The sequence below is a fragment of the Phocoena sinus genome, chromosome 4, assembly GCF_008692025.1.
Source record: "Phocoena sinus isolate mPhoSin1 chromosome 4, mPhoSin1.pri, whole genome shotgun sequence".
In the NCBI taxonomy this organism is placed as follows: Eukaryota; Metazoa; Chordata; class Mammalia; order Artiodactyla; family Phocoenidae; genus Phocoena; species Phocoena sinus.
The window spans coordinates 8,988,402-9,010,212 of NC_045766.1; the positions used below are offsets into that span (position 1 = coordinate 8,988,402).

The 21,811-nt window shown below is 37.5% G+C and overlaps 1 protein-coding gene across 3 annotated transcripts in view; it reads left to right on the plus strand.

Annotated features, from left to right (window-relative positions):
* TBC1D5 (TBC1 domain family member 5) overlaps window positions 1–21,811 on the plus strand; it is a 548,194-nt gene that overhangs the window by 188,362 nt on the left and 338,021 nt on the right. For all 3 annotated transcript variants that reach the window (XM_032630465.1, XM_032630464.1, XM_032630466.1), the window contains one exon: window positions 11,783–11,914. In XM_032630465.1, coding sequence (XP_032486356.1) covers window positions 11,818–11,914 — 97 coding nt within the window. In that variant the 5' untranslated portion in view covers window positions 11,783–11,817. The remainder of the gene's footprint in view (window positions 1–11,782; window positions 11,915–21,811) is intronic.

Genomic DNA, 21,811 nt, shown 5'->3' on the forward strand with positions numbered 1-21,811 from the left:
TAGAAATTCCAGTGGTTAACTTTTGTCAGGAACTTCATTAATTTGATTAATCACTGTCATGGGTTTATGACATATTCTCATCATCGGCCTGTGCGTGGTCCTTTTATTGTTTATTTGTGGGATGGCTAACTTTGTAAAGCTTGCATATGTTGCTAGTTTCTCAGAAATTTCTCAAAATCTAAGCATTTACAGTTGAAATGCAAGGGCTTATGTCAGTTCTCACCCACTGTACTAGTATACTGAGCCGCTAACCTTCTGGTTCCAGCCCTGAACAAGAGACATGGGTTATTTTTTCAGTAAGTGGTTGGGCTTGACTCACAGAGCACGGATCACAGGTTGGGTAAAATGTGTGGATTTCTTGCCGTCTTTGGTCTTCCCTGGCTTCCGTGGAGCATTTCTAACCAATGGGCAACGTTAAAAGGGAGCAGTTTGGCCACTGTAGAGTGTGGTGAGTGCAGGTGGCAGAAGAGTGTGTGTGTGTGTCTGTGTGTGGGCGGGGGGGGGGGGGGTGGGTTTGGGGGGTGTCTGAGAACCTGTTGGTCTACAGGGAACTTGGGCTCTCTTCTCCCATGCTGTGTTTCTGAGAGAGTCCTGAGCAGCAGCACCGAATGTTTGTTCAGCTGCCGCAGGCTCTCCCAAGAGAGAGCCCAGGGCCTCGTGCTACCTCTCACCTAGAGGGACCGGTCCTTGATTCTTTAGAGTAACTCTTATTAGAGGATCTTCCTAATCTCTAGTCTGTTTCATGGGATCTGTCTTCTCAAATATCTTTAATTCTAATCTCTTTCATGTATTTTGTGCTAATATACATCCCTAACATGTACCTAGGAATTCTTGAAAAACTGATTTAAATTAATAACTAACTGGGACTCAAATTAGGTTTCTCTCATTGTACTTTATTGGATTTGTCCAAACTGTCATCAGGAATGCCATAATAAAAAAAAAATAAGGGTACCTTCCAGGTACGGGAGATACAGAAGTGAATAAAATAGGTAAAGCCTTTGCGTTCATAGAATTTATAATAAGGGGTGATGGACGCTAAACAAAACACGAGTAAGTTTGTACTGTGTGAGGTAGTGATACATATTATAAGTAAAGCTGGGTAATGGGATGAAGAGTAAGGGAGGGTGTGTGTCGAGTGTGGCCCTGTGATCATGGGTCACCTAACAAATGAGGTGACGGTTGAACCTGGACTTTGAAAGGCAGTGTGGGAGAGCCATCTCTGAGGATGGATACCTCACGGAAGTGTTTAGGAACTGAGGACAGTATTCTACAAAGGCCCCCAGCAGCAGGAACTTGCCTAGCACATGTGAGGAGCTGCAAAGAGGCCATTAGGCCTGGAGAGCCTGAGTAGCAGGGGCAGGGGAGCTGTAGGGTAAAAGCTCAAAAAAAGCAGTGCTGGGGACAAGATCCTGTGGAGTCCGGTGAAGATTTTTTGTTTTCTTCTGAGTGAGATGAGAAACCAGTGGAAAGCTTTGAGCAGAGGTGAGGCACGCGCTGAGTTAAAATCTGAGATGGATCACACAGACTGCTGTGGGTCGATGGACCGTAGATGACCAGCCAGGTTGGAAACAGGGAGCCGTATTGGAGGAAATTAAATAGTCCGAGCCGGGGCTGGCAGTGACCTGGGTCAGGGTGGTTGTGGTACAGAACGGCCTAATGCTTGATTTTGTTTGGAAGGTCGAACTAGCAAGATTTGCCAGTGGATTAGATATGCTCCAGGAAAAGCTTTCTGCGCTGCCCTGCATGTGAGCAGATAACTGAAGGATATTAAGGGGCAGAGCGTCCCAGCAGAGGAAATGGGGTTGTGCGAAGACCTAGAGTGGCACTGAGCTGGATTTTTTTTTTTTTTTTTTTTTTTGTTACGTGGGCCTCTCACTGTTGTGGCCTCTCCCATTGTGGAGCACAGGCTCCGGACGCACAGGCTCAGCGGCCATGGCTCACGGGCCCAGCCGCTCCGCGGCATGTGGGATCTTCCCGGACCGGGGCACGAACCCACGTCCCATGCATCGGCAGGCGGACTCTCAACTACTGCGCCACCAGGGAAGCCCGAGCTGGATTTTATTTTATTTTTTTTTTTTATTTTTTATTTTTTTTGCTGTACGCGGGCCTCCCACTGTCATGGTCTCTCCCGTTGCGGAGCACAGGCTCCGGACGCGCAGGCTCAGCGGCCATGGCTCACGGGCCCAGCTGCTCCACGTCATGTGGGATCTTCCCGGACCGGGGCACGAACCGGCGTCCCCTGCGTTGGCAGGCGGACTCTCAACCACTGAGCCACCAGGGAAGCCCCCCGGAGCTGGATTTTTGTTTAAGGAATAGAAAGAAGTACTGTGTGGCCAGAGCATCCCGACCGAGGGGAGAGTGGGGTCAGAGGGTTAGGCGTGGGTCTGGATCCAGGGCCTCTTAACAAGAGTTTGAATTTTATGCCAAGTACGTTGGGAAACAGTTTACAATGGAAAAAAATTGCATTGGATATTGTGTGGTAATGGACTGTAGGAGGTGGGTATGCTAGGCTGTGAAATCTGGCAGTAACAGGAAATCTCAGTTGGGTTATACAGTAAGGATTCTGTTACTACCTATAGCAAGATGGCAAGAGGTAGGGTGAATCTAGGTTGGTTAATCCACTGCTATTAAGAGTCTTTGTAACTGAGAGAAAAACCTAGGGCAACTTCCATTCACATCGAATGGCTCATCCCAACCAATCTGACACAGGAAATGGGACCATCACGATTGGCTTAGACCAATTATAACTACCCACCTGGGTATCTCTCCAGGAGCACTTGGACCGGAACAAAATTTGAATTTTGTTGGAAAGGCAATCAACACTGTTGACAGCAGCAAGGAAGAATGTAAGCTGGGAGACCAGTTAGGGGAGGGTATTGCCAGAGTGTCAGTGAGAGATGAATCTACAATGAGGGGGTTAGGAGTGGTCACACTACAGAGGGGAAGCAAAAACTTGAATGAAAAATTTTTACTGGGCTTCCCTGGTGGCGCAGTGGTTGAGAGTCCGCCTGCTGATGCAGGGGACGCGGGTTCATGTCCTGGTCTGGGAGGATCCCACGTGCCGCGGAGCGGCTGGGTCCGTGAGCCATGGCTGCTGAGCCTGCGCGTCCGGAGACTGTGCTCCGCAACGGGAGGGACCACAGCAGTGAGAGGCCCGCGTACAGCAAAAAAAAAATTTTTTTTTGCTTTCTACTGAAGTCTTCAATTACATACCTTCTCTCTGTAAGAAAAATCGGTACTAATGCTGTTGACCAAAATGTATTTAGAACAAACGTAGTTCTTCATATTCTAACTACTAGCATTTATTGCTTAATATTGTCCTGCAGGCAGGCTCCTGGGGTCCATCACATGAGGGAAATGCTACCATGGAGGAGCAGGGAGAAATGACTTCTGGCATTGGTCCACAGAGGAAAAGATGGGTGTTTAAATTATGTCTAGGATTTAGAAAAGTGAATGGGAAAGGCCTCATCAGGAGGGAAAGAGGTATGAATAAAACTGTGGAGGGAGGAAAGTATAGATATTTTTGTGTAGGCTACTTTGGCTAGAGAGGATCAGGTGATGCTTCTGAGCAGCTGGCCTCCCCTCAGTGATGCTACTTGGAACTGCAGTGATTGGCGTAATATGAATCATAGCATTGTGGGATTTAAGTAATTCACAGTTTTGGCTGTTTGATAGTGACTCCAAAGGTCATGTGGCTTACTCATAAACTATAATTTTGCTGAGGCGTATATAAACTATGTCTGCATCCATAGCTTACTTATTATTGTCTTTTCTCTCTAGATATGCATTTATTCTCAGATGGTGATTTGGGAGGGCACATATACCCTGTAAATATAAAGGGCCTATTGAACTTTTAATCCTAGATTTTGCAAAGCTTGTATGGGAGAAAAGTAAACTAGAATGCTTTCCCTTACAAGCATACCTCGTTTTATTGTGTTTTGCAGATCGTGGTGTTTTTTAACAAATTTGAGGGTTTGTGGCAACCCTGCGTTGTCAGCTGATAATTAACATATTTTAGCAATAAAGTATTTTAAATTAAGGTATGTACATTTTTTAGACATGCTATTGCACACATAATAGAGTACAGTATAGCATAAACATAACTTTCGAATTCACCGGGAAACCAAAATATTCCAGTGACTCTATTGGGATACTTGCTTTATTGCGGTGGTCTGGAACCGAACCCACAGTATCTCCACGGTCTGCCTGTGCATTATATTTAACATAACAATAAAGAAAACTTTTCATCCTATAAATCCTGAGGTGGTTTTGCCACTAACAGCTCTGTGACTCTAAGTTCTCTAACTTCTCTGTGGTTGCCTAATCATAAAAGGGGATAATGAAGAGTGTCTGCTACACAGAGGAATTGTAAGGTTGAAATGTAAAAGTGCCTAAACAGTGCCTGCTTCCCAATAAATGCTATGTTTTTGCTGTTATTATTGTTTGATTAAAAGTACTGTTTTTAGTAACGTTTCTTTGGGTTTCGCAGCCCTACCACTTACTAACAACCAAGGGATAAATATAAGGTCCCCACGGACTTTCAGACGGGTCTCCTCACAGTTGCTCATAGGCTTCTGGAAACAACTCAGGCCTCCCCAGGCTTGCACCAACGGGATTTTTTTTTTTTTTTTTTAACGGTACACGGGCCTCTCACTGTCGTGGCCTCTCCCGGAGCACAGGCTCCGGACGCACAGGCTCAGCGGCCATGGTTCATGGGCCCAGCCGCTCCACGGCATGTGGGATCTTCCCGGACTGGGGCACGAACCCGTGTCCCCTGCATCGGCAGGCGGACTCTCAACCACTGCGCCACCAGGGAAGCCCCCAAGGGGATGTTTTTTGTTTGTTTTTTGACCAGAATGTTTGATGATGTGATGCTTCTGCGAAGAGTAGCCATTTGTTTCTTTTCCTTGTTCTTCACATCATCATCAGTTTAACGTAATTGACAAGTTAACTGTGACTGTTTTCTCTTTTCATTTTCTGTTTTGCTCATTCTTCCTGAACTCCTAATTGTTGTAGTTCTCTTGATTTTATGAAAAGCTGACCGAATAGCGTAAAGGCTAGAGGTGGTGTCTATGCACATAAAATATGGCAGTAGCAATGGAAGGCTATAATAAACGAAACGCTTGGTTACTAGGCTGAGCTGCTTTCTCAGTCTTTGCTTTGTGAGCATGTATTCAAGAGAACTCTGAAACCACATGAGCATACATGCTGGAGAGCTTTTTGTCAGGCCACTTTAGCTCTTTATAACGCTCAATTTCCTCTTGTTTATATGGTCACAACTGCCACGTTCTGTTACTTTATAGCATTTGGATATTGAAAGGCCAAACATATTCCTATTTTGTAATACAAAATACTTAAGACCACCTGTGAACCTTTCGTATCTTCTACATGTTTCTGATAGTGTGTATCGTTTGTGAATCTGGTATATTTATAGTGGATTGTTCACCCTAAAATTCTTGTTCTAATAGCCTGTTAATTATAAGGTTTAAATCTGTGTTAATTTTCTTTTGATCATTGTTCTCAGTGTGTAGACCCTCATTGTAGTCCTATACCTACACTGAGGTATTTAATAGACAGCACTTGAATAATACAATTGTGTGGTTGGTAAAAATGAATTCGGGTTTCAGGATTTTACCAATGGGTGATTTTTAATATTGAATGACGTGTATTAAGACAAACGCTTTTATATATAATTTATTTGGCATTGTAAATGCATTTATCTTGTGAGAAACAGACCCCCTGTTGTCAGATGAAGTATTCTGGAAAGGTTTAGAGTAAATAAATAATAAAACTACTTTGATATACAATCTAACCAATATTAAATATTAAGACTTTCAGATGATTGATTTTAATACTTAATTAACTTATTTAAAGCCCAGTGTAGCACTCTTGCATTCAAGATTGACAGAATTTAAAAATGGGACTTCATCCTTTGTCTTTGTTTTCTTTCTCATTTCTTTTTCTTTCTTCCTTGCTCCTTTTCTACCTCCTTCTCTCCCTTGTAACTTAAGATTTTAAAACATCATTATTCCTGACCATCAAATTTACCTCTAGCTACCAATATTTCTAAATAAAAGTTTTTGTTTTTTTGTTTTTTGCCAGTTCTACAGGTAATGGTCCATTACTCTCTTAATTACAAAAAATCTAGCTTCTATCAGTTTCTTGCTTTTGTAGGCAAGATGTCATATTTTAGGTTGCATACCCATCATGGTGAATGCATACTACCTGTAACAGTCATTCATGCTGTATGCTCTCCCCCTTTTATAATTGTGCTCTGAAAATAGTTCATTTAAGCTCTTTGATATGCTTTTCTTACAGGAGATATCTTTATGTAAAGTAATATTACTCTGTAACTTCAGTGTTTGACTTCTAAGTTTACCATCAGGCAAGAATATAAATGAATGGAATATGCTTATATGAGCTTTTCTGAATACGGATGTCTTTAGAAGACACAATTCAGAATGCTAATTCTATGCCTATGTAATAGAAACAGTGATAGAACGAATATAAGCTGAAATACGTAGAACTTCAGATTCAGAGAAAATAAACTATTTTTCTAGAGGTTTTGTTTATATGATGCCATTTTAAAAGTGAGAAATTTTATTCAGCTAACCTTTTGTTTTGTCTGTATCATGCTAATAATTTGAAATTTTCACTTACAGACTGCTTTTGTTGCTTCAGTTTACATGGAAAATAGATTATTCTGAAATTTAATTAACATACTTTAAGACTGTCTTCCAAGCTTTAGTGCTGAACTCCTACCCTTTCATTAAATACTATTTTCACAAGACTTCCCTTCTTTCAGACAGATCACTTTTATCTTAAGATTTAATACTGCAAGAACCAGATATGTGAAGCCACTACAACTGTCCTAAGATTAGTCTGGGATTTTAAATGGCACTTTCAGCCTAATGTGTCAATTCCTGTGACCAGGATGGCAGTAAAACCACGCTGCACAACCAGTTTTGAGTTTTGTGAATGTTGAGTTCATGTGCAGTAGGAACTTTGTTATTTATAGTAAGTGTAGCAAAGAAGGGATATCTCCTTTCTCAGGTCTTAGAAGGTATATTGCTGTGCTTTCTGAATTAGAAAAAATAAGATTGCCTTTATTTTTTAAAATTCTTTACCATTTTTGTCAGTCAGAGAAATTCTAGAGACAACTTGGCATTATTTAAGAAAACTGAACTCCATCAATTATGGATTTGAGTAGTCATTTACTAAGATACATATTTTTGGTCATTATATATATATTTTTCTACATATATGTCTAGCTTCTGTGTAGAGAAGATTAAGGCATAGCAAGTATACAAACATAAGATGCAGTGGTCCACTGTGAGTTTCAAAATGTTTATACCATTTTGACTTTTATAGGGGTTATCTTAAAATCTTCAGACCACAAAAAATTCCCTTAAGTATTTGAATTTTTATTAAATATTTTCTTATAGTCTGATATTCATAGATACAAAATTTATTCAAAATAGTGATTAAAACAAATATAGATACATTTGTTTAAAAACCTTTGCTATTCTGCTTTATTTTTGGTTGTTGTTATAGTCACAGAACACAAATTGGAAAAATTACTTCATATTTGAAAGCAACGTTGTATTGTGATTTTATAAGGTAATCACAGTAGCAGTAAACAACAAAGTTAAATATTCTTTTATGTTCTAAAAAGCAAAAATAGCCCTTTGTATTTAAAACAACAACAAAAAACAAAACAGCGCCTACTTAATAAGTTACTTCTGAACTAGATTATTATTTAAATCTACGATTAAAAGAAAATTAAGGATATTGTCCAAACTTTATCTTCAACGTATTTCTTGAAAATAACTCATTATTACTATTCAGCAGGTTTGCTTTATTTGACAATAAAAGCATTTCAGTGACTCAGTTTCAACCTATAGGCATGACTAATTAGCATATAGTAGATGCCTGGTTCTCTAGAATGGTTGGTAAACTTTGTATTCTGTTTATTGGGTGTTACCACAGACATCTCAATTTCTAAAGAATTATTATTAAAGCTAAAATCAGTGAATGACTTGAACTTAACTTTCTCTAAGGAGTTTAAAAGGTCTTAAGTCTCTTTGAGCATCTTGAGTGAATATTTGAACATCGTCATGTTGTATTTTATTTTAGCCATAGAGAGGGTTTTTTTTTCTTCTGATGTTCCTTTTTGAAATACACTTTGATATCAGTTTCCTTGTTGTTTATTTCTCATAGAGTTTAAAATATATAACATCCCCTTATTTATATATTTTACGTATATGAAGTCTAACAGAAGTATATACTATAAAAATGAGAAATGATATGAAAACATAGTATAGGATATTAAAGAAATTTTAAGGAAGTCTGGCAGTTAACTTGCAATATTCATTTCGAGTGTTTACCCTTGTATTTTTAAAGAGTATGACAAAGTGTATAGAGAATATGAATTTTACATTAAAATAGTTGTCCATGGCCAAATACAGTTTTGACGTGTTTAATCAGTTCCACACAGTTTCTTTCTTTCTTTTTTTATTATTTGCCAACACTTACAAGTAAAGAGATTTCACATAAAATTCTGTATTTCCAGTTTTTCTTGAAAATGTTGAAGCAGAGAAATGGATGTTCCAATAATTCACAGACCCAGTCCTCTTAGACCCCCTTGTTTTATGCCTCTCTTGTCTGTCTCATTGACTTAACAGGAGCCAAGTGTAGTACTGAGTAGAGGGTGAGCTTTGGAGCCAGATAGGATGTGTTCACAGTCTGGCTGTTCAACACTTCCTAGTTGTGCGACTGTAAGCAAATTGCTTCATCTCTCTGTACCTCAGTTTTCTCTTTGTTAAAATGAAAATGATGGTGAAGATACGTCATTGAGTTGTTGGGAGGATGAAATGCTGAGTATATGTGAAGTGTTTAGAGTAGTTTTTGTCATATATTCACTACTTAATAGATGTTAACTGTAATTAATAATGCTTTTTGCCTGACCCCATTAGGTGCTGGCATTTGGTGAGCCTTTCTTCTCCATAGTAGAGGACTTTATTTTTTAACCTGCTCATTCATTTGATCAGCAGAATGTATCAGATTCTATTTTATAATATAATTGCTTATCTACATTTTGCTCTCCTCTACCACAGGGGCCCCCAACCCCCAGGCCATGGACCAGCAGCAGTCCGTGGCCTGTTAGCAACTGGGCTGCACGGCAGGAGGTGAGCAGCGGACAAGTGAGCAAAGCTTCATCTGTATTTACAGCCGCTCCCCATCACTCACATTACCACCTGAGCTCCACCTCCTGTCAGATCAGTGGCAGCGTTAGATTCTCACAGGAGCGGGAACCTTACTGTGAACTGCACGTGCAAGGGATCTAGGTTGCACATTTCTTATGAGAATCTAATGCCTGGTGATCAGAGGTAGAGCTGAGACAGTGATGCTAGCGCTGGGGAGCGGCTGCAAATACAGATTATCATTAGCAGAGAGATTTGACTGCATAGAGACCATAATAAATCAATTGCTTGTAGACTCGTATCAAAACCCTATCAGTGAGTGGTAAGTGAAGACTAGCTCAGGGCTCCCACTGATTCTGCATTATGGTGGGTTGTGTAATTATTTCATTATCTATTACAATGTAATAATAACAGAAATAAAGCACACAATAAATGTAATGTGCTTGAATCATCCCAACACCATCCCTCCTAACCCACCCCCCACCCCCACCCCCCCATTCTGTGGAAAAATTTTCTTCCACAAAACCAGTCCCTGGTGCCAAGAAGGTTGGGGACCGCTGCTCTACTAGATTATATTCCCCAGAGTTCCTTCTGTATAGTTAGTGCTCCATATATGTTAATTGATTTGTACACATAAGAAACAAGAACTGACAATGGTTTAGCTTTATGGATTTAGGATTTATGGCTTTAGAAATTCTTACTATGTTGGCAGCAAAAGTTCTGCTTTCCCAAGTGTTGATTTAGCCTAACCCTCTGTTTCTTTTGTTTTAACCATAAGCTGAGGGGGAAAGGATGTTAACATCTGATCCAAGAGTGAGGGTGGGTGAGAGTTGGAGGGTTCTGATAAAAATGAGAAAGTGTTCAAGAGTGCTTTTATGAAATGAGAGTTTTAGAAATTAAGTGAACAGGATAAAGGAGCATTTTGTGAGACTGGTCAAGGATTTGTGTGTTCATGGGCTTCTCTGGTATTTTCCTCCATAAGTGGAGACTATATCCTTTAAAACTACATACCCATTTTGGTTGGACTTGCTTTTCCAGTTTAGCATTACACATTTCCTCTTCCTGTCCCCCCTGCTCTTAAAATTTAAAAGATTATGTTACTTACATTATTTTGGATGAAAAGTAGCGAACTCAGTCTATTATTTGGAAGATTCTGATTTGGGAAGTACAAATTCTCATTTGTACTTTATAGACATAAAAATATTATAAGTAGTTAATGTAGCTTGGAAGTTCAAAAACAATTTAATTTCTAAAAAAATTAGAATTATTTATAGAAATGAGAATTGAGGAGGAAAACCTTCAAAAAATGAGAAGACACAGGTGGTTATTTATATAATCTTGCCTTTGGAAGTGTAATACCAGAGGTAGAATCCATAAAGAAGATACAGATATATTTGGCTACATAAAAATGAAGAAGTTACTATCTCCACAAAAACTATATGTAATTTGAAGACAGACACACTCTGAGAAAAACATATGTAGCATATGACAAAGGTTTAATATCCTGAATATTTAAAGCATGCTTACAAATCATGAAGGCAATCATAATAATAAACTGCATCCACAAAAGACAATAACAAATGTCAGAGAAAACATATGAAGTCTTCAGTGATCTCGCTAGGTATCAAGCAAATGCAATATACAATTTGACTATCATATAGGTCCAAAAAAAAAAAAAAAGCCCAAGGAATTACTGCTTCCCACTGTTGATGAGGGTCCAGGGGAAATGAATTGTTCTATTATATACAAATCTTTCTAGAGCATAATTTGGCAAAACTTATCTTAAAATCTTATTTTTTAAAAATAAATATTTTGGTCCAGCAATTATGCTTATAGGATTTTATCCTAAGGAAATAATCATGGATACAGCACAGAGATATTACTGGAAGATATCCATTGTGAGGCTATTCATAGTGTTGGGGAACTAAAAGTATCCTAATTGTTTGCTAATAAGGAATTGGTTTACATCAATTGTTATAGCTATATAAAGAATACCAGGGATCCATTAGAAGTGATAATATAGACTTTTTTATGGGAAGGAAAATACTCATGATAATTTATATAATCAGTATACTTAGCATGGTGGATCAGATTAAACTATATGTATTTTAAATGCCCAGAAAGAATACATATAATAAACTGAAATGTTAACAGTGGTGTTTTTAGCTAATATAATTACAAATGATTTCAGTTAGCTATATTTTCTATATTTTGAAAGTTCCTATAGTAAATGTGTATTATTTTGGCAGTAAAATGAAGGATATTATAAATGTGACAGTGATTTAACTTACAATTCAGCTTTTTGTGTAGAAGTTTACTGAAAATAAATGTAACTGAATGTTGAGGTAGAGGTTACCAGTGAAGTCCAGATTTGGGAAGAAATTGTTGAAATGAAAATCTTGTGCCACTTTTTCACTTCTTTTATGTATATGCCTACCAATGTGTAGTAACAGTCCCTGGAGCCTGTGGAAAATTTGTTAATGTTTGTAATGCTCATTTAATCATTTTCCATTTTGCATTTATTCCCAGTCATAGCAGAAAAAAATTTATCATTTTTCTCCATATGTTTCATCTCCCAGGTGGTCACTCTTGGTGACATTGTCCAGTTCTCACAATGTATCATTCCTTATCTGAAACTAGACATCCTCTGCAGCCAGAAGAACAAGAAGTGGGCATTGACCCCTTGTTGAGTTACTCACACAAGCCTGGAGGTGAGTTTTGTATGCAGATAATTTTGAGGTTACTGGGAAACCTGGCAGAGGGTCTCCAGCTAGCTCTGCCTGCCTTGTGTGTCATTCTCTAGAGAGGCTGAGCGGGAGAGCTTTAAGAACATTTCCCTGGATAGATATGGAGCGCTCTGATACTGATGGATTCCACAAAACGTCAACTTTTAATTATAGACAGACGCATTAGCTATAGCCAAGTGTTTAATGCACTGTCATTCTTTTTTAAAAAAATCATAAACTTAAACAGTTTATTGCTTTAGTATAAGAATGTTGAAATGCAAAATGGCCTTTTCTCAAACATCTTTTAAAGAAGTCTAAGCTCTTGGTGTTGATTTTTGCAGGGATTTTATTTTTTCCTTCAGCAAGTTGAGATTATTACAGGATAAATAATTTTTTTTGGATTATTCTTTTTTGTTTTTTTTTTTAAATAATTGGGATTTGTGTTTAACTTTTAAAGCTCTGTGTAGTGAAGTTGTTAAAACATCAACTGTATTCGGGGTCTGCCCTATAAAAATGTATTAAATGTATATGTATCAGAGCTTTGTATTATTTTCTCAGTATTAGTGATAATATAGTATCTTAGAAGGAAACAATGAGTTTGTGAGCATTCTTGACGCCTTTTCCTTATTTCAACTAATTCACTAAATATTTGCTAAAGTTGATTCATTGACTCAAGTAACTATTTGTAATTTTTCATTCAATACATATATCAGGATTATAAGATCTGTTTTAAGAAATTATAATTAGTCATTCACATATATTTTACATACTTCAAATATGATTTTTTTTCTGTATTGATGTAAATAAAGGTCTGCCATTAACTCTTGTTTGGAGAATTAAAAAAGAAATTGATACCTTAAGTAGTTAATTCTGTAGTATACACGCTATTGAGTTTATGGAGTGTGTTTATGTTTTTAGTGCATCTTTAATACCGTCCACATCATACAAATGCCCTTGTTGTTTTTAATGAAAATAGCATGCAACTTATTTTCGTGATTTTATTTTTATATTTGCTTTTATTTAAACTGCTGTTTAAGGTTTTGATAATATGAAAAAATTATTTATGTCCAATTTCAGTTTCAGCATTTAAAGAATTTCAGTGGTAAGAATGATATAATCCTCCCTAGTGATGTTTTTTCTTAAATGTCATACCTATAAGAAGTACTCATAATGAAATAAGTCAAATTATTATGCAAGCGCTTTGATAAGTGGATATTTTAAAAGTGAATATATTTTGTGTTATCAGTATATATATGTATATATATATATATATATATATATATATATATATATATAAATGTTCTGGTTTATATGCTTATTTTAGAACATAGGTGTTTTTTTGTTGTTGTTTTGTTTTTTCCTTAAGTGCCTATTTTTCTCTGGACTAGTTCATTAAATATTGAGGTTCTTTTTTTTTAAACCGGTTAAAAAACATTTTAAATTAATTTTATCCTTTATTGTTTGTAGGAATGAGGAGTTACCTTTACTGAAAAGGCTTTTCGTTTATATCCTAGCCAACATTTATATGACATACAAAGTTATTAGGACTGAATTGATGTTTAAAAGTGCCATTAATTCATTTACCCCAAATGTTCATTAACAATGTAAATGTATGCTGATGTTCTATAAGACAAGGAAGTGACTAATGACTCTTCCAACTAACAACACTTAAAATGAATAGAAACTTTAGATAGCTAATCTTGAAGTAATCAAGACCCTCATTCAGCTTGGCATCTCTGTATGCTCTAAAACAGCTGTCAACTGTTAAAAATATATACAAAACACACATACACGCACGCACATGCAGAAGAAAGATATGTAAATATCTAGTTCTTCAAAGCCATAAAGGTTACTAACCGTAGTGGGTTTTGTGCATTGTATATGTAAATATTTTATATAAAGCATATATTTCATCTTAGGTTTTCTTTTTGCAGAAAACCGTGTGTTGCATTTCAATGGGGTTGTCATATTTACTTGAAAAATCACCACCTTTTTAGTATGTTGGTTTATTTTAATATATGTCTTTCTTGGGGTTCTCCATGTATTTGAAGTCTTTTATACAACTGAATGACTCATTTTGTAAGTAGTCAGACATTGGACTTAATCAGTGGTTTCCCTGTGTAGAAGTCCTGTTTTTCTGTTTGATTTTTTAAAATTTCCTGTTGTATATTCCGTAAGTAAACAAATAAATCTTTAATTTCTCAAATCTGAATTTTTAACATTTATAGAAAAACAGTACATTACTGAGTTAAATGATTCTGAGTATTCTGGAAAGGATTAGCAAAAATAGCCACATCATAGGTATGATAGAGAGAAAATTACATATCATTGGTTTACTTTCATGGATGTTTAAGGAAAGTGGGTAAGGGCAGAAAAAAGAACTGTTTAGATAGATATATGCAAAATCTTAGGGCGCATTTTCCATGTGAATTAACTTTTAACTGCTTTAATTTCTTTCTGAAATAGAAAACAGCATAGAAAGTATGCCCTACTCTATTGCATTTGGTCATATACAAAAATTACCACCTTAAATTTCAAGATCTTTGATCAGAGGGTATTAATTAATAATTGACAAGTTACCTGTAATTCAATTGCAGCCATAAAAAAAAGCAAAACTGTTTGTTCAGCTACTCATGATTATTCATTCTTAGCATGGAACTTTCAAGGATTAAATGAAAAAGTAATTATTTTATTTTAAACTGGAAAAAAACAATATCAAGATCTAGGGAAACTTAACCTATTAATAAAATAGTATTCTCTGAATTACTAATTGTTTTCCAATCTTACAAGAGCTTGGAATCTTGCTCATGATGAAAGAACATTTTCCTCTATTAGGTCTCTTTTGAGAATAGCATTTTGTTACATGTAGCCAGAGATTTTAGCTTCAATTGTATATGCCTTCTTACAGCTTTCATAGTATTCAGATAATTACTTAATGTAATGCCTTTTTATAAAATATCTGTTTCAAAGCTTTCTTTCTAGCTCATGTATAAAATATTCAGTAACCCATTTAAGAAAACTCTAAGACATTCAGAATATCCTGCCTACTCCATTTTTGTCTCTTGTACTTTTTTGTCCCAATCTCCCTTTCTTTCTGTTACTATATCATAGAGTTTTATGACTAGAAGGGGGTGCGTGGCTTTACTGATGAACAAATTGGTGGTAATTCAATTCGTTTACTGAAGTTGATGTGATAAATGACACTGTTCTATTATGATCTTTAGTACGGTTTTTCCAGTTAGTAGAAGTGTCACTGAACTCAGGTTTGGCTGCTCACTGCTCGAAAAGTCAGCACTTGTGTGACAAGTGCTGATTAAGAACGGAAAGGTCACATTAATCAGAGAGCCGGCAATCTGGGGAGAACGCGGACTCCTGTCCCACAACCAATTCCGAAGATTCTGGTCGGCCATGAAAGTTTTTAAAAGGAAAGAGGGGAAATAATCTCAGTTACTCATTGAGATAGGGGGTCAGATTTGTAGTCATCTCCCATTGTGTGCAGGCCTGTCGACTCCCTTCCGTTTTTTGGAAAGATCCAAAATATGACCTTTCTTTTTTAAAATTTTTATTGGTGTATGGTTCCTTTACAGTATTGTGTTAGTTTATACTGTACAGCAAAGTGAATCAGCTATACGCATACGTATATCCCCTCTTTTTTTGGATTTCCTTCTCATTTAGGTCACCACAGAGCATTGAGCGGTGTGATCTTTCTTTAGATGCTATTTTGTTCACACAGTTTGATTGCGAGATTACTGAAGGGGGAGCTGGGGAAGAGATCCGGTCATCTGTTAATTACTCATTCTTCAATTCTACTTCTATGATCTATGGAAAGAATCAACAGGTTAGGCAAAGTACTGTGTGATCAAAAAGATTTGAAAGGTGTGCTTGGGCCGGAGGTTAGTTAAAATATAGCCTTGCTAAAGTGATGGGACAAAAGTGGCCTCCTGCAGAGAGCTACTGCCTGCAAAAATTTGCTTACAAATCACCACTGTCAGACATCATTCCATTTCTGTGGGATTATGGGCGAAGGTCCATCTTCTGTAACTTCTTCATCCTGACACAGGGTGCCATATTCTTAGAGTGGAAGATGTCCACATGGGTCTGTAGCATCTCTTTGCTGATAATTTTAGTTGCCTGCTTACATATACGGGGAGAAAAAGCCACAATTATTTTGATGCCCACAAAGATACAGATTATTATGAGCAATAGTGTTAATCCCACTGTCTTAAGGCCAGTTCTTGGAATTGTGCTAGCCATAGATTCAGTACTGCTCAAGGTGGAACAGCTTATGTCATGGCGACAGTCTGGTCATCATGCAGTTAGCGTTTTCCCTCTGGTGGCAGTTACAGTATCTGTAAGACAGCTCAGGAATGTGCATCAGACACTGAAGGATTCTGTGCCTCTATTGTCCTAATCATTAACTTCTTGAGCTTGCTCTTCTGTGACTCAGGGAAGCTTGGGAGACTTCACCTCTTCTGTAAACAAGAGCTAGGGGGTGTGGAGGGGCCTTTGTACTTGGAACAGGGCAGTGGCAGGGCTCTGCTTGGTTTCAGATGCAGTCTAGCGCCAAGATGGAGGGATTCGTGGAGAGAGAAGGAGAGGAAGGATGGAGAACAGATGTTTAGGTGCAGTAAGTTCATTTGTTTGATGGCAGAGGGTTCAGTGAAATATCATTGATATTTCTCTTTCTTGATATGTTAGGGTGAGATAATTTGCTGATAGTGAGTGACAGAATGAAGCATTTGAAGATTTATGGAGAGCAACAAAGGTTAATTGAGTTGAAAAAGAATATATGATCTTGGGGGCCAAGGTGATATTAGACATCATAATTTATAGGTGATACAAGCTTATAAACGTGTGTGATTATGTCTAGCAGAATTCAGCACCTAGGATTTAGCCACAATCAAAAGCAGGCAGTGGTTGGACTTACCTGGTGGCACGGTGGTTAAGAATCCGCCTGCCAATGCAGGGGACACGGGTTCGATCCCTGGTCTGGGAAGATCCCACATGCCGTGGGGCAACTAAGCCTGAGTGCCACAACTACTGAGCCTGCATGCTGCAACTACTGAACCCCGTGTGCCCTAAAGCCTGCATGCCACAACTGCTGAGCCTGCATGCTGCAAAGCCTGCACGCCCTAGAGCCCATGTGCCGCAATTACTGAGCCTGCGTGCTGCAACTACTGAAGCCTGCGTGCCCTAGAGCCCACGTGCCACAACTACTGAGCCTGCGTGCTGCAACTACTGCAGCCCGCACGCCTAGAGCCCGTGTTCCGCAGCAAGAGATTCCACAGCAATGAGAAGCCCACGCACTGCAATGAAGAGTAGCCTCCACTCACCACAACTAGAGAAAGCCTGCACAGCAACGAAGACCCAACACAGCTAAAAAAAGATAATAATAGAAAAAAAAGCAGGCAGTAGTTTTGTCAGGGGAGTATAATAGGTAGACAGTAGACAAGGAAGTTGATGGCAGAAGAATTCATTGATAGTTTGAGAATATAAAGAAGTTTGCTGTTATGGAAGGGGCTTATAAGAGGGCAGAGTAGAAAGTTTTGGAAGGGATTGAGTTAGAAGAGATGAAGCATAGAGTAGCATGGTGATGGGAGTCATAAAGGGGACATGGGAACAGTATGTAAGTCTTTGATAACTATGTTAATTCGTTGGAACATTGTCTAGTGGTATCCAATAAACCAGCTCAGTACCTTCATTAGCTCTGTGTAATAAATTGGATCTACGTCGATTTGAATAGGTTTTGGTTTGAAATCTTTTTATTTTTTTTAATTTTAAACACTTAATTTTTTTAGAGCAGTTTTAGGTTCACAGCAAAATTAAGAGGAAGGTACAGATTTCCCATATAGCCTCTGGTTCCCATATCTATATCTCCCACCAGAGTGGTACATTTGTGACAACTGATGAGCCTACACTGACACGTGATAATCACCCAAACTCTGTAGTTTACATTAGGATTCACTCTTGGTGGTGGACGTTCTATATGAGTTTGGAAGAATGTATAATGACGTGTACCTGTCATTATAGTGTCATACAGAGTATTTTCCCAAAATTCTCTGTGCTCTGCCTGTTCATCTTCCCCATCCCATGCCCCTCAACCCCTGGCAACCACTGATCTTTTTACTGTCTGTGTCGTTTTGTAAAAAGTATCATCTTAATGAAAAATTCTCTCTACATATGGAGGAAAACGGCAGTTTAGATAGATGAAAAACTGTAAGGCTATTAAGTCATTAAGGAAAATGGTGGCTTTGTTGAAGATGAAGATTGTTAAATAAATGGTAGAACGACTTGGAAGTTCTTAAATTACAGTAACAAGGATTTTTTTTAAATGGATGTTTTTTAAAATGTCTCCTTAAAGACGGATTTTGTTACGTGGTGTGACAATAGGTAGAAGTTACATCAAAGAGCAGAGAACATGCCATGCCCTGTTCCTCTAAATTACACTGTCCGAAAGAAAGTGGGAAATGAGAGACTTCAGTCTGAGAGGCCATGAGTTAGAGATCTGAAAGTCATCCTCCAGAGATATCAGTTCACAGTATGAGACAGGTAAGAAATTCAAAGAAAGAGAAAAGAACTGAGGATTGATTGGTCAGAATTCTCCATGATTAGAAATTGGATAGAGAGAGCAGTATTTTAAAACAGTCAAAGTTGGGGAAAGATAAAGGAGGGTCAAAATTAAAGAAGCTACAGATGTGAGAGCTTCCAAGTAGGTCCAGGGTGGTCACTGCTTCAGAATTGCATAGGTTAAAGACTATAATTATAGAGGAGAAAAATCTATGATTCGGTGATGGGAAGAGTATTGATGATCTGTAATTAGTGGTAAGGCATTTTCAAGATACCACTCACTAGCTGACTTGAGTAGATGGAATTAACATGAAAAGGTAGTGGTGAAATACCAGTCGTAAACATTTAAATGGCGAGGGAGTTTCAAGTTACTCTTTAATGTTAGATTTAGATGACTATATATGGATTTTATGTATTCGTGCGCTCACAGTGGATTGAGATTTAGCAAGTTAGACATTTTAATGGTAACAATGAAACTCACTGTTGGTAAAATGTACTCTTGAAATAAAAAAAAGTCTTCTGGTCTGAATTCTGATCTTTTTTTATTGTGTTGTCTATTTCTCATTAATTGAATCCAGTTTTTAGTTTTATTTGAAGTTTTCTGTTGGTGTGGCAATTCCTAGTATTTACTTAATGGAGAGGCCCCTTTTCAGTTCCTTTAGAGTTGGGGTTGTGTGAAGAGTTATTTTAGTTGTACTGGGATTTTTTTCATTTCCCATGTCTTTAGGAGCAAAGGAGACCTCACTGCTTGCTCTGGTGGCAGACAGAAACAGTAGCCCGGCAAGAGCTGTCACCACTACCCCCTTGGGCAAAGTTATCTGCAAAGGAATATCCATACCTTGAGATATTTTTTCCACCATGCTTAGTCAGCCTTATAATATTCTTGGATCACCAAAAATGAGAAGCTGTGTGATGGTGGTTTGTTTTGGTTGGGTCTAGGCATAACTGAGCTATAGAGGTGATGTAGAGTGACAGTATTATCTTAAAACCTTAGAAAAACATAAACCCATTTAGGTGCAGTGACCTACAGTGGATTTCTTATCAAAGATTTATATTAGTTGTTTTCTGCTAGTGCATCAGTAGGGCCAGAAAGGACAGCAGAATAGAGTATGACTGATTTTGACCAAGCTTAGAACACTTCTATCAATCTGAATCTTTAATTAGACTTGTGAATAGATCTGTTTTGTTGAACTTACAGATTTTCAATCAGACATGTTGGCATGATGGTTAAGAAATTTCAGTCGCACTTAATAAATGAATAGAGACCATAAAGGCACGTATATTTAATCACAGTAGGGGCTGTGGGTCACAGACCTGACGTTTGTTCATTCATTCAAAAATATTCATTGATCATCTAGTATCTGGGGATAGGCTATTAAACAAATAGTCCAGGTGCTCTCTTTCAATGAAATTCACATTTTAGCATGAGAGAGACAGCAAAAAAAAAAAAAAAAGGAAAAGTACAAAAATGAGGAAAAAAATAGCAGAGAATGATAAAGGCTAGGTAAGAATCAAGATAAGGTAGTGTTACAATGAGCGTCTGTGTGCGTACTTTAGATTGTCAGGGAAGATCTCTCTGACAAGGTGATATGTCAGTTGCATGTGAATGACAGATGAGCCAGGCACGCAAAGGTGGTGACAGAAAGAGGGAGACAGATGGACAGACAGATAGGCAGAATGAAAGAAACATCAGTCTAGAAAAAGGAAAGAGTTCATACGGAGGAAGTTCCTAGGGTAGGAGTAGGCTCATCCTATTCAAGGAACTGAAGAAAGATCACGGTGGCTGGAGCATTGTGGGTGACATGGAATGGCACAGGATGGGCCTAGCAGGCAGGGGCCAAATGCTGGGGGTTTTGTAAGCCAGTGTAGATTGTATTTTAAAGACTGAGAGTTATTTAGCATCTATGTTGTTATCTGAGAAGGTGTATGTCAGTTACATGGAAGTGACATGTAACTCTCTTGTGCTATTAAGTTTCTTCTCAAGAATGAGGGCCATAACTATTTTTTACTATGTATCCTTATGACTTGATATACTAAGCATTTAATAAGTAACATCTGATTTACATAGAGTTGGAGTATTTTAACATTTATTTTCATATTGCAGTCCTCTATACCAATCTTTGTTTCCTCACTCCAAGTTTTTTCAATATTTTAACTCTTTGTAATGATGAAGTTATTTCTGTTTAACCTGACATAAAGAATGTCCTAAAATTAACCATTTATCTAAAGATCAGTTACTTCTATGTGGTCTGTTTTATGCCCTGCTACCAATATTAAAATAGTAATGATAAATGCAGTCTGGTGAGACCTTTTCTGCTTGACCCATTGTGTGTACATGTGTGTAGGAGACTTTGGGGTGGGGGTGGGGCCCACATAATTATTATTTTTCTTTTGCTGATGTGATGGAAAATTTGCTCCTTTAGGACATATTAGAACAATATATTTAATGCTCTTCAATTTAATTAGCTAGTATCACAATTAATACAGTTAAGGTCACTTGAAATGAAACTGTTAAATTGAGTAATTTACTTGAACAATGTCAATGTGTTCTCACAATTACATTTGCTTTAATTACTGTACAAGCTATTATTTAATAGCATACCTCACATAGAAAAATGTAATAATGCATTCTTGGCTCCTTATAGCAGAAAGAAAGAAACTTTTAATGGACCGAGTGATTTTGCGGAATTGCTACTAGATATAAAGTGATGGAAGGGAAAGTACAAAGCCAGAAAGCAAAGTGTGCAAGAGCGTAAATAAAACAGATACCTTTTTGGCACTTACCAATATGTATATATCCTATTTGTCATTGTGTAAATAGTATCGGAAACTTTTAATTACCATTTAAAAATAAGAGAACATAGATCCTCGAAAATTTTAAGTGTTCAGTTTTATCTGGTTTTTGCTTAATACTGCAATAATATTCCACTTTTTTGAATATCATAAAATAGTTAAAATCATTAATAGTTAAATTACTATTATTATCATCATTATTATAAGTTAATTAATAGTTAAAATAATTAGTCACGCTAATAGAGAGGAACAGAATGGTGTGGCGTATAGGAAAGGTAGGAAGCAAAAATGTTTTAATTCTCAGTTTGGCTTTTGTTTTCTATCTTTTTTTTGAATTTTATTTAATTTATTTTTTTATACAACAGGTTCTTATTAGTTATCCATTTTATATATATTAGTATATACATGTCAATCCCAGTCTCCCAATTCATTACACAGCTACCTGCCCCCTGCCTCTTTCCCCCCTTGGTGTCCATACGTTTGCTCTCTACATCTGTGTTTCTATTTCTGCCCATTTCTTAC